Raw genomic sequence first — 13,803 nt, 5'->3', positions numbered from 1 at the left:
TAAATCTCGGACTAGTGTAAAACGCTCCATCCACACGAATTGAGTAATACTCCAACTTCACTGGCGAGCTGGCCCCAAAAAGCTGTTTACACTTAAAAGAATTCAAACTTTAGACCTGATGGGAATGCTACTCTTACCACTTGAGCCAACCTTTTAAAATAACTTTTGAATTGTCCGACCACCCATTCAAACAAGTAAATCTTATTATATGAACTCTCTCACATGTATTTTTTAAACTGCGAGAAAATTAAGTAAAAGCTTGCTGGAGAATCTGGGCAAATAATTGCTGAAAATGTTCATCTATCTCGTTGACATGAACTTTTAAAATATGTATTAGAATTATATTATTTCCAAGTTGTTTTGTGACAGTGTGGCACGTTATTTAGAAAGCTAATGATTCTTTCAGCATTTGACCAAAGCCTAATTAATTATGTTTTGTCGAGAATAAACAAACATTATTGGTGACAAGTGACAACGTTGTGGTTAGGCCATCCGTTTCAGCTTTTGGGTAATACGAACTTTGGATTAGGCCTCGGCCCAAAAAGTAAAAGTATAGATCATGTCCAATATTAATTAGACCAATGGAAAAAACTAGGTGCATCCATTTTAGTGTGTATATATATATATATATATATATATATATAAAACTTGTTATGTGGGATTTAGCGATAGTGTTAGAATGTTAATTTAAATAATTTTATTTTTTTTAATAATTTTAAAATTTTGAGATAAATAGTAATTTAATATAATATTAGTTCAAATCCTAACTTTACATTTACCCTAGTTTTAGTTAAATATTATATGTTGGATCTCACTTGTTGAAGGAAATTTTGAGCTCTCACTTCTAATTATTATTTGAATAATGCTACATAGTATATGCTCATTCTATTGAACTAATGTAGCGGTGTCTATCAACACTTGAATTAGCCATTATTAAAAAAACAAAAGTCAAGACCTAATTATAACGGGCACTTTTTTTTTTTTTTTTTACATGTCCATTCGTATAAGTGGAAGGAAAAGGGGAGGGAGATTCGAACTAATGATCTCCGTTAGCTTAATGAAGCGTGGTCTCCTACTGATTGAGCTACTCCTCGAAGACTAATAAGCACTATTATATCTGCTCAATGCCCAATAAAATAAGAGTTGAATGCGGATATAATATATAACATTAACTTTTATTATTATTTTGGTGGGCTGAGAGAGAGAGAGAGAGAGATAGCGTAGGGTTGTAGACAATTAAACTCTAAATATTGAGACAAGGAATCATATTCAGATGCAGTAGTACAGAATTAGAGAAACACTTTTTAAAGTATCAAGAAACTTGCATGCAGAATCTAATTCGATGGGTGTATGTTTTGTTTGCTATAATTAATTTAATTTAATTAATTAATGTACAAGTAAGGGGACCTATTTTTCTTAAACTCATAAAAAGCTGTTGTGCTTGGAATAAATGGTGGCCACTAGTTAAATATGCATTATATATGCAAAAGAGAAAAATGATATGCATGAACTGTACTGATTTCTCACTTCACAAAAGGATCGGCAGAGCTTTATTTAATTATTTATTTTTATAATAGAGCATTATGGTCCTTTACTTGCTTAAAAAAAGTTGGTAAAGCATGCACATCATGCAGTAAAAGAGTAGAAAACATTAAATCAAATTTTATACACACGTCGGAGAAATCCCTTGTCTAGCTAGAGAGAATTTTGAAAAGAAAAGAAATTTTTTTCGATCGAATATAGTAAGTGTCAAATGTTATTTCTAATATGTTTTCTTTAATGAGAGTTCCTACCATGCGGTTGGTGCAAAAAATGCCCATTCGATAGCCCCCAATACATTTTTGACACCTAAGCTAAGTCATCTTAAATAATAGGATTAAAAACACAGGATTATTTTGTAGCCACTTCTTCTTCAGACGTTCTCAAAACGGCAGTCCCTTTCTTCTTCATCGCTGGCCAAACCCAACAGGAAAATGCAACTGTAAAACGCAAACCCAACCTCAAAATCAGATTCTAATGCCTCAAAAATCGATTCTAATAATGCCTCAAAACTTATTTGTTGATTCAAAACTAATCCTAAGGGGAAGGTTAACCCTTTAGGGATTTTATCACCCTAAAGGGATCCACTAGATCTCTCTTTCTGTGTTAAATGACAAGTATAAGGAAGAAGAAGAAATGAGAGAGGAGTTGTCGGCAAGAAGGAAGAAATGGAAGGGAGAAGAAAGAAATAAGGAAAAATCTAGTGTTTTAGGCTGTAGGATAGTTTTGTGCATTTTTTGTGCTTTAGGTGATGTGTCAATCTCCTACATGGGGATTGCAAAAGACCACATTTGTGCCATGACTGCATTGAAGTTAAATTCTTCTTTAATATTTTTAACAGTAATTTATTATTGCCAATTTACTAATTAACATTATGATCGAACTATCAATTAATGAATGACTTGAGTTGTATATTGGGCTACATTTGATCCTGAGGAGCCGCTAGACAAGCCTTATAAGCTATCGGGTGAGTACGTACACCAAAGTGAGACCTTAATGTCGCATGTTTAGACTTATCTTAACATAAAAACTTTAAGCCTAAATCATTTGGTAAGTAGTTTTGTTGTGAATTGTAATAAAAAATAATTGATGTGATATAAAGGTAAAATGACATTTGAATTTTTTGCCAAAGAAAAATAAAAGAAGTTTTTTGGTAATAGTTTTGAAAAGACATTGACTTATTTTTTTTGAAGAAACAAAAATAAGAGAACGGAAATTTGCTAAACATACCCCAATTTACATTATATTATTCACTTAAGGTTGAATTGGGTTTAAGATTTAAAAAAACAATTTGAAAATGTAATTTTTAAAAACGCAGTTAAATATTTGGTAAAATCGTAATTTGGTATCTAAAATTTTGCGTTTTTTTTAGAAAACCTCATTACATGCTGTTTGAAAACGCACATTTGGTTTAAAATCATACTTTTTGTTTATAAAATCGCAATCTCAAACATACGTGTTTACACGATATGAGAATTTCTATCACACGAGAAAGATCAACACAAAAAAGAAAACAAACCTTGACATAAATTCAAGAGGGAGAGATGAATTAGAGGGGCATAAAAGTACTGAATGAAGAAAAGAGTTAATGTGATTGAAAAAAAGCATTGAATTCATGAAGAACAAAAAAAAGGCCGACAGACAAGCAGAAGTCAATACCCGAACCACCACCCTTGTTAACTGGTGAGGCCCATTTCTTTTCCCACTTCCATAAGCCTCACCACAAACCAAGGGTCATGTCTGGTGCGCTCTTGACTCCGCCTCAGGCCTACACCATGCACCTCCACACACCAAATCTTTCCTCTACCTACTAACACCTACCACTTTCATTAGTTACACCCTCCCTTATTTACCAAAACCCTACTTCACCTATTTTTATTTCACATTCCTACCCCCCTCTCTCTCACCAAATTACCCACAATTAATTCCCACTAATAAAAGTCTTGGGGTAAAAATCCACGATAATTATCCGTATGTCTGAATTGTTACTAATTTGGGCAGATAATGTGAGAGAGTTCATATAGAATCCATCTATCCGAAAAGGAGCCAAACAACCCAAAATTTATTTTGAATGCGTGGATTCCGTATGAGCTCTCTCTTAGATTACCTGCACAAATTGCTAACAATTTCAGGATACACAACTTCCAAGCTATTGCTTGGGTACTGGTGCTGTAGTAGCGGGCTCAATGCAAGAACCTATAACGCTAGCATTATCAGGGCAGCTGGTGTTGGTGTTGGTGTTACTGAGAGCGGCACTAATTTGGTGCATCGTGTTACACAAGTGGTTGTTGATGCCGGTGACGCTGGAGAGGTCGAGCTTTGCTGATGGGATTGTGCTTGCAAGAACTTGGAGCACCACCGTGAGTAGACAGCCTGAAGAAGAAGTGGGTGCATTAATCGAGTCTTCGGATGATGAGATTGGGTTGCCGTCGCTGGAAACGTTAGCGGTGTCGGCGGTGGATCCGGTGGGAACCATGACAAAGCCCATGGGTAGGAGGGGAATGCAGGAGGGGTCCTCGCCGCTCATGGCGAGCTGGATGGAGTCCACGTCGATGGTTGTGTACGCAACGAGGCTCCCGGACTCATCTGTGCAGCTCTCTTGCAGCATTAGCTCCACATGCTGGGATGAGTTGCTGGCTACCTGCATATATCCATGCAGGTCATAAACGTTGGAATCGGTCTTCATTTCCACACATGCAATAATATTATTGAAAGTTCTAGGTATAAATGAATCAATGATATATATATATATATATATATATATATATATATATATATATATTTTGACAACCATATTTCTGAAATTTGATATCGTTAATTTATGTAACTTCTTTTAGTTAAGAGAGTCCAATTTAAGACCGAGTCTTAGAGAAAGCTTAAAGCATGCTTAAGATGGCTCTTAGGCTGGCGACCCAAGGTGTGAAGAAATTTATAATGATATGAAAAATAAAGAAGAAAACTTACTTCACTTAACTTGACTGAATTCTCATCACATTTGTAATTACTCTCTAAATTTTAAAAACTCTCAGTCTAATATATCTATATTTCAATTTTTTTTTTTCAATTTCACTAATATATTAAAATTTTTCATTAAATCTTAACAGATGAGTGTCAAAATTATCAAAATACCGCTTTTCTTTTTTCTTCTAAAAAATAAAAATTAAAAAATGCAAAGATGTATATACTAAATTGAAAGTTTTTGAAGTTTATGGGGTAATTTCAAAGCAAGAACATTAATTCAGGGGGTTAAAGTAGAGTTTTCCTAAGAAAAAAAGATAAATAGAAGAGGAAATAGAAAAATTGGCAAAAAAGATTTTCGGATGATTTGATGTTAGGATAAGAGCCTGATAAGGCTATACATTATGATCTTATTAATTCCTTGATCATACTTACATTATAAATGAATCATATTTATAAGAAAATTGAGGTAGGTGATCAATATACTATAAGTACAGTACTTAGTGAATTCATAATGATTTGATTACAATTAAACCTACTAACAATAAGATAAATAAATCCATATTTATGATAAAGGATCGTATATATATTTAATTAAAAAGGTGTATTTGTTTACTAAACATGTTTATATTCAAGATGAAAATTAATTTATTTAAACGTTGACTACGCAGTACAAAGCTTGGGTGGATTAATATAAGAAGAGATGGAATGAGAAAGAAACAGTAACTAGTTGTAAGAACAACAACAAAAAAAAAAAAACTTACGTTGATGCGAAGAAGAGAAATGGAATTTCCTGGATGAGAGCCGTTAGCGATGTGAGCCACCTCATGTAAGGAATTCCCATTGGACAGAACATCAAGCTGCGTGCATGTATATATTATAATACAGTTAATTAATAAAGTGTGGATTAAATAAATAAATAAATAAAAGAAATTAAAGAGTTGGTGAGATGAACCTGAGATCTACGCCGTTCATCTTTCAAGAGATCAAAGACTTGGTAATGAGAACAGGGCAACCAAGTAGTGGAAACAGCACAAAGTACGAGGCCGTACGGTTGTCCAGGCTCAGTGATTTTCCTTGTGGTAATTCGAACGGTGTCGTCTGGGTTATCCGACAGAGCCGTCCATATAAGCCCACTTGACGTGCTGATGTTAATGCAGAAAGTTCTTATCATTCTTTGAGCCAACTTCATCATGTTCTTTCGTGCTTCTGGAGAGGGTATCACTGCATGCATGCGCAGGTCGGAAACTTTCAAATCTAAATTAATCGTCAGATGCTAAAAAAATAAATTATTATATTTAGTAGATTGTTATATGATACGACATCCTGTCATACAACTCGAGAATATGATTGTTAAATTCAATCGTTGGATCAATACTTACTAACAAAAAAAATAAAAAAAGATTTTCACTACCACGTCATCTTTGTTGTATGCCAATTGTATATATATATAAAAGACAAGTTGTGTGATGTCAGAAGCCGTGAACGTTAATGGTACATGTTACATCTCAATCTCATTGAATTTAGATTTTTTTTTTCCTTTTTAATTTTAATAAAAGCTAACGGACTCAAAAGCTGATGAGCACTATCACATTAGCATAGCAAAATGAGAGTACATGCGCCAAAATTTGCTCCACATTACTCTCACTTCAATCATGCACAATTAGGTTATTTTATCCAAAGTGTTCGGTTACGTGATGCAATGTGGAGCAAATTTTGGCGCTTATATTTATATGATAATGCTTGCATTTTGAGAGAGAAAGAGAGAGAGAAGAAAAAGAAAAGAAAACAAAAGAAAAGAAAAGAACCTCCAAGGTCGGATATATTTCGGGCCATGAGGCTTGCAACTCTCTCGCATTGTCGCTGCAAGACAGCTAACCAGCGTTGCGCTCCAAATGCCATCCCACTGTACACGTACTCACTGAATATCTGATGGACGGGTTTCTCCTCCACCTCTGCATGTTCTACCCATGTTACCTGCGCATATATATATATACACCAATTACCCTTAATATTACAATAAATAAATATAAAGGGAATTAAATTGTAATTGAAAAAAGAAGAAGAGAGAGACCCTTGAGTAGCCATTAGGCATATCTTGAATAAGACAGCCAGAGGGGCGTCTGTTGTATCTGGGAAAGGAAGGCTGGAGGTTGTCATGGAAGCTGTCAATTGGGAAATCAACAATTGCCCATGTCCCCTCCTCCGCATTCTGCTGGCAATATCGAAGGAAATGAGCCTCTCTAGTCGGCACCAACGGAGACACAACTTGCATTTCTGCATACATCTGCATGCATGCCCAACACATATTCTCTATTAGATCAATAACTATGGCCTTATTAGCGTCAAAATATTTAACAAGTTGTAGAGCATTAATTAGCATATATACATACCAGTTGAAGAGACCCAGTTGCTTGTCCAGAATCACCTGACGATATAACTTGAATGGTTTTTGCTCTAGAAACTATTGAAGGAAACAACTCCATCCATTTATTCTGAAACGTCGTGAATAAATTATCCATTCTTATTTGGCCTAGAAATTGTACTATTTGAAAACAAAAATGTTATTTTGCATTCTTCCAACATACTCAGTTAACGTGGTATGCTCAATCCACCATTAAGATTAATATAATGGTGAATTGAATATGCCACATACATCAACTGATCAATATGCTGAGAGAATGCAAACTAGCATTTCTCATTTCAAAAAGAGAAATATAGCAAGACTGCATGTTATACAACTGGGGTGGCGTGACAGTAGAAATCAGTACTTATTGGTCGAAAGGCTTATTTTTACTACCACGTCATTCTAGTTGTATAGATCCTCAGAAAAGGGACTTACAGCATCAAGAAAGGCATCGACTAGGGTGATGCTATTCATTATAACAACAGCACTATCACGGCTGGCTTCAGTCCTCAACTCATTGGAGTGCTGCTTGAGGTTCAATGGCCACCGAAACATCCTCGCATGCTCCTCAAAATTAAGCACTTCTCTTCCATTTTCATTGCTCGACATCCAAAGCGGCTCACTTCCTTTGCACATTTTCACCAGTTCCTCCACCGACGAGGCTGCAAGCTCCATCGCCATCGACTTTTCCTCTTCTGACAATAGACCGACTTCGGAGAAGTGGGAAGATGTTTCTGACGGCATTAACATGGGCACCGGAATCATGTCTGTGCATGGAGCCATTGGGTCGCCAGGGAAGTGCCTCGAATACATATTCATATCCAAATCCAATGAAAGGGGCATCAGTGAAGGAGCTGGTGGTAATGCTTCGATTGGCCGCCCAGAATATTGTGAAGCCATACAACAAACACGTTCAAGCTGTATTTCAGACATTCAAATTAATCCATAAATTTAGTCTCATTTTTCTGAATATTAAAGAAGAATATATGAAGTTAAAAATGCCCTAATTTGTTTTAAGTTGACTTTCATTATGCTTTCCAGTAGTTTACTTATTCTAAAAGCATGTGCTTTAACCTAGTATCAGATCAAATGCATGCCTAGAGTTCGAATATTGTCTCCGTCATTCACTCCCCATTTCAAAATTTCAATTGAATATTTGGCATGTTGGACCTCATATCTTATTAAATGAAAATCTGAGCCCACATTAAAGTGTGTTAAAGCATTAATTAAAGAATAATACTATTTAGTATAGTGTGATATGAATGGCATACAACTATGATAATGTACGTAGAAGTAAAAATCAGCATTTTGATTAATAAGGACTTGTAATAAAGAAAAATTAAGGGTTGGTTTTCATTGCTATGTCATCTCAGTTGTATGATAGTCGTATAATAGTATTTCTCTTGATTAAATGATTAAATTTATTTATTTATATCAACTAAAATTTTTAAGATAAGCGGTGATTTATTTGTACTAACAAACAACAGTGATACCTCTTCTCTGAGGCGGGCATTTTCGAGGCGAATTTGCTGTTCATCCAAGCCCATCTCCCCTCCGATCATCCCCGGACCACCACAATTAGGACAGACAACATTGCTTAGTGCCCTCTGTAGCCGGAAATTCTCATTCTTTAGAGTGTCATTCTCTGCTCTAAGTACCGCATTATCTGCCCGGTCTTGTTGTGCCTATCAACAAGTTCCAAATAATAACAAAAAAAAAAAAAAACAACAACAACAACCTTTGGATAAGCCTTTTTTTTATGGTTAATATAATTAAAACCCTTAAATAATGCACACAACAATATATATATATAATGAAACTTATGAACCATATCTAAAATGTTGATAGATATAACTTTTAAGAGAGGAGAAAAAAAGAAAAAAAAGAAAAAAAAGGAGTAAACCCTAGCTAAGAGGCATAGCATTTACTCTTGAGAGCTCTTTGGGAAGCACATGTGCAGGTAGGGTTTAATTGCGAACATTAATGGAATACAGAGTACTGTTGCAAAAAAAAAAAAAAGTCTCCCAAAGTAATTAAAAGATACTTGCTCTTGCCGTTTAGGGCTTTAAAGTTTTGGACATATGTTGATCTATAAAACGCGCTTCCTTGGGAAACGTGCTTGGCATATTTTAGGGTTTCCATTAAAAATGAAAGCTCTTTAATGGGGTTTTGAGGAGTGCTAACGTGCGCACCTTCATCTGGGTTCGCCGGTTTTGGAACCAGAACTTCACTTGCCGTGGCTTCAGCCCAAGTTCTTGGCTGAGTTTCAGCCTCTGCTTATCATCTGGGTGTGGACATTCCTTAAACAAACTGTCCAAGTCCAGCAAACATGTTATTGGTATTAGAGAAAATTAACAAAAAATTTCCAAATTTATTTTATGTACGAGATTGTGTTAATATGTAACTAAGATAATGTGTCGGTAAAAACCAATATTAATAATATTGAATCAGAAGCTGATTTTTACTGTCATATTGTCTTAATTATATAGCAGAGAGATGGGGAAATGTACGCTTCCATTTCTTGGATCTGGCGAGAGGTGTGCCTATGGTAGCGTTTCTTCTTGGGAGGCTGCTCACTTTCTAGCTCGTTCCCTGACTTTTCTTCAACATGTTCACTCCCAGAACCACTCTCCACCTCATCCTTCCCTATGAGAAGCCCGTTTTCTTCTTTCTGCAAGAAACAATATGCACCAAATGATCTTCACATTTAGCTTGGAAACAAAGGGATCGATTAATGCAAAGAAGAGAGAGAGAGAGAGAGAGAGAAATTAACTTACAGCAATTATGGGAGGGAAAGTCTGGAAAGGCATGAAGTTGAAGTTAGGGTTTTGGATTGGCGACGACGAAAATAGGGTTTCTGAGGAAACTACGTTCCCTCCCATTGTTGACATTACTTGACAATCCCCATACATTGTCGTTTGAACGCTCGCTTCCTAAATATATTAAATACTTCTACTTTAACCTACCTCACCTGTTTTCATCAACAAATTTTCAAGATCAGAATTTTGGTGGGAATTACAACAGGAATTTGACACAAAAGAATTACACAAAATCCTGAAGAAAACATTAACATGCAGCTCATGATCACAATTAGAACCAAAAAAAAACAGAAAAAACCCCACAAAACAAGACTAAAAGTAGTTAGTGAAAGCTTCAGACTTGTAAGAATATACAGACAAAGAGACAAAGCTCCAAAATTTGTAAAAAATAACAAATCATAACAATATCAAGTGTAAATACAAAACAAAATTCTGGGTTTTTTTTTTTTTTTTTGAGTTCCAAAACCGTCATGAAAGCTGAGAAGGATTTAAATAAATAAAATAACAAAAGAAGCAAGAAAATTTAAGACAATTTAAGAAGAAGAAGAATACAACGGTGAGAGTAAATACTACCACCACAACCCACCAGTGTCGGTGTTCTTTGGAAAGCAAACAAACTTCGGAAGAAACACTCAAAGAAAATCTCTCACCTTTGCCTCTTCATCTTCTCTCTCTCTCTCTCTCTCTGACTTTCTCTTCTTTTTTTTCTTTTTTCTTTTTTCTTTTTTCTTTCTCTATCTCACCATCTCTCCGCCATAAATCGAAATTTATTGATTTAAGGGGCGTGGTAAATGCGGATTGACAAAAAACCGACCAAACGCCCACTTACCCAGTAGGGCAGTTTCAACAACACGTGTCCGTTTCTCTATGGAAAGCCAAGCGTTTCTCTCAGTCACTCCCAAGTCAAACATTTCCATCTTCACTAGCCCACGCGCTCGACTCCCCCTTGCAATTTCACACGCGGTCTTTTAACTCGTCCCTGTCGTCCACTCGCCTTTTCACCGCGTAAGTTGGTAATTTTAGGTTTTTTTTTAACTGAGAGAGTAAACTTTGACTCGAAAGAGACAATTGAAGGGCAGAAATAAAGAACGGTCGTAATCGTAGAAAGGTCAAAAGGATCTTGGCCGTGTTTTCTTGGATGTGGGACCAGAGAAAATCTACACCTTTCATGCATGGATGTAGGTCACCCACTAGATGAGGTGACTTTAATGATGTTTGACTCTTGTCTAGTAAAATCCGAGGATTTAATTAAATTTCACTCGGGATATTAAGAAGTACGTAGTTGGATTGAAATATTATAAAGGACTGGGACCAAGATTTTGTTGTTTGGGAATATATATATATATATATATATATATATTTGTTGTGAAATTAGGTGAGAGTAATTTGAAGGTCCTTTATTTATGACCCTAAAATTAGGTGTGAGAGCATGCATATAGATATAGTACGTACGTATATACGCGTGGCCGGGATGAGATTTTGGATTGCATGTGAGATTTATTATTTTCGAATGTATAATAATTATTGGAAAATAGCACGCGATATGAATTTTGGGTTGTTGTAAGAGATATTACGTGAATCCTCAATAATTGTGAGAGAGGATACGTGTGGGTTGTATCTAATAATATATAGATATATATGGGGGAAAATTTTCATTTTAGATTCCTGAACTACTGCGTACTTTGTATCTAATAATAATGTTAGGTACCATCTTTTTATTCTCCAAAAATTCTCCTAAAGCTGATGTACCTTTCAAAATCACCATTGAATCAAAATTTAAATATGATTCATCTAAAATATAATGGTAATTTTAAAAGCCACATCAGCATTAAGAGGATTTTAGGAAGGATAAAAAGATGGTACCTAACATTACTCTTTGAAAAAAATCTCCTCAAATTATTTCACTTTAGACTCTTGAACTATCGCGTGTTTCGAGAAAATTCTCTCAAATTTCAAAAATTCTCAATTTAACTCCTTGAACTTTCAATTTGATTCAATTGATCCACCTCTGTCAAATTTAACCGTTAATCCCTAACGAAAATTACTAAAAATACCAAATTATCCTTCGATTTTCGAATTTCGTTTTTAATTTGAATTTAAGGGTAAATATGAAATTTTATAAAAAAAATCAAGGATATATATAAAGGTCATTTTATCACTTTTAACGTTTAAAATCTAACGAATGGGGTACATTGCATCAAATTGAAAATTTAAATTGTTAAATTGAGAGTTTTTTAAATTTGAGGAGGTCTTCTCAAAATGCGTGGTAGTTTATGAGTTTTAAGTAAAGTTTTCCTCTGTGTGTGTGTGTGTGTGTGAAATTTAATTTAGACCACTAGAAATATCTATGCTAATGTGTCTATCTTTAAGTGTGTGTGTGTGTGAAATTTAATTTAGACCACTAGAAATATCTATGCTAATGTGTCTATCTTTAAGTGTCAAATTTAATTTGGACCACTAGAAATATCTATGCTAATGTCTCTATCTTTAAGTGAAGGGTACAAATTATTTGGTTTGTGCAACATCTTTATAAAAGTTATTCAAGAGAAATATGTAATTGAAACGAAAAGTGAATGATGAAAAAAAAGTTTAAACTCAGGATCTCTACTCTAATGCTATATTAAATTACCATTTAAATATTTCAAAAACTTAAATTTATAAAAATAGATAAATTTAATCATTTAATTTATATTCTAACAATTTGGGATTGCACCTTAAGGTTATATCTATTTGATTTTGATAGATCATAATTAACGATGCTGATATTCATATGATTATGCATAATCATGTGGTTTCATCATTATTGATCAATTGCTATCGCAAGTTGCGTAGATATATGAAAGAGGAGGGGATAACATTTGCATATTCTCTTTCGTTTTTAATGTGTGAGGAATTAATGTAGATTTCGGCTTACCAAAATTTCCTTCTAAAATAGAAAAAATTTGGAAAAAATTCACTTTACTCCTTGAAGTTTTAAGAGTTTTTCAATTTGAACATTAAAGTTTAAAAATTGGCAATGTACCCTCTAATGTTTCAAAAAATTTCAATTTAAACTTTCCGTTACTAATTTTCATCAAATTGGACGGAAATTTATGAAATTACATAATTACCCTCAGGCTTTTTTTTAAAAAAATTTCGTAAAATTTGACGGAAATTAGTAACGGAAGGTTTAAATTGAAATTTTTTGAAATATTAGGGGGGGTAACATTGCCAATTTTTAAATTTTGAGGTTCAAATTGAAAAACTCCTGAAACTTCAGAGGAATAAAGTGGATTTTCCCCAAAAAATTATTTACATTATAGCAATTAATTTTCAATCAATTTTAAAATAGAAAAAATTAAAAAAAAGTTTGAGGTACTACAACTTTTTACTATAATTTATTTATAAACTCATGCGACAATTTACATTTTTTTGAAAATCAATGTCGCATGGAGTACAATTACAAGGTAATAGACATTTTAATGATTAGCGTAATAGGTGTCATGTAAACTGCTCCGTCAAATTCGTCAGTTTAGTAAAAACTTGTAATAAAAAATGCTCAAAATATTATTATCTATTACTCCAGCAAGCCTGCAGGAGAAATCTACCTTCATGTTGTCTTGCTAATAAATTCGAGACCATACGCTTAAGATCATGATCATCATAAATTGTTGTAATAAATTCAAACTGTACAATCATCATGTTTTTACTGCTTTATTTTAAACTCTACATCTTTCTCTTTAATGAATTTTGTTATGTGACCCACACCACATATCAATCGTACCTATTCTTTCTTTTCTTTTTTTCTTTTTAAACTTTAATTTTAAAAGCTCTAGCATGCATGTGCTGAACATATATACTGTACTTAAATCTCAATATCTGGTGTTGATAAAGTTGATCACCTGCTAGGAGTCCTGAAAAAACAAGAAAAAGGTACAATGCCCAAGTTAATGAGGACGATTTAAGAGAGCAGCTAATTACTAAGAATAGAGTTTGTAGCCTTTACTTATATGATTGTTGTTATTAAGTCAAGTGGGTTTAATATGGCAATCATTAGATGTCAAGGTTTCGGTATGAAATGTGGTATATTTTCATAATGAC

At 34.1% G+C, this 13,803-nt stretch overlaps 1 protein-coding gene across 3 annotated transcripts; it reads right to left on the bottom strand.

Moving 5' to 3' along the window:
• Positions 1–3,043: 3,043 nt before the first annotated feature.
• On the bottom strand, positions 3,044–10,452 carry LOC132175374 (homeobox-leucine zipper protein HDG5-like). 3 transcript variants are annotated; one of them, XM_059587311.1, is made up of 12 exons: positions 10,374–10,452; positions 9,682–9,875; positions 9,415–9,575; positions 9,097–9,214; positions 8,398–8,589; positions 7,340–7,822; positions 6,891–6,992; positions 6,572–6,784; positions 6,306–6,474; positions 5,453–5,721; positions 5,262–5,357; positions 3,044–4,180 (listed from the first exon to the last, which is right to left on the bottom strand). In XM_059587311.1, exons 2-12 carry the CDS (start codon positions 9,814–9,816, stop codon positions 3,689–3,691), a joined length of 2,430 nt encoding a protein of 809 aa, XP_059443294.1. In that variant the 5' UTR covers positions 9,817–9,875; positions 10,374–10,452; the 3' UTR covers positions 3,044–3,688. The 3 variants fall into 3 exon arrangements, with proteins under 3 accessions (XP_059443294.1, XP_059443293.1, XP_059443291.1); XM_059587310.1 differs by having other exon boundaries at positions 10,297–10,419; XM_059587308.1 differs by having other exon boundaries at positions 10,310–10,419.
• Between the last annotated feature and the right edge of the window lie 3,351 nt (positions 10,453–13,803).

The sequence above is a fragment of the Corylus avellana genome, chromosome ca3 (assembly GCF_901000735.1).
Source record: "Corylus avellana chromosome ca3, CavTom2PMs-1.0".
In the NCBI taxonomy this organism is placed as follows: domain Eukaryota; kingdom Viridiplantae; phylum Streptophyta; class Magnoliopsida; order Fagales; family Betulaceae; genus Corylus; species Corylus avellana.
The sequence above is the reverse complement of the archived record's forward strand: the minus strand, read 5'-3'. Positions and strand labels throughout refer to the sequence as shown.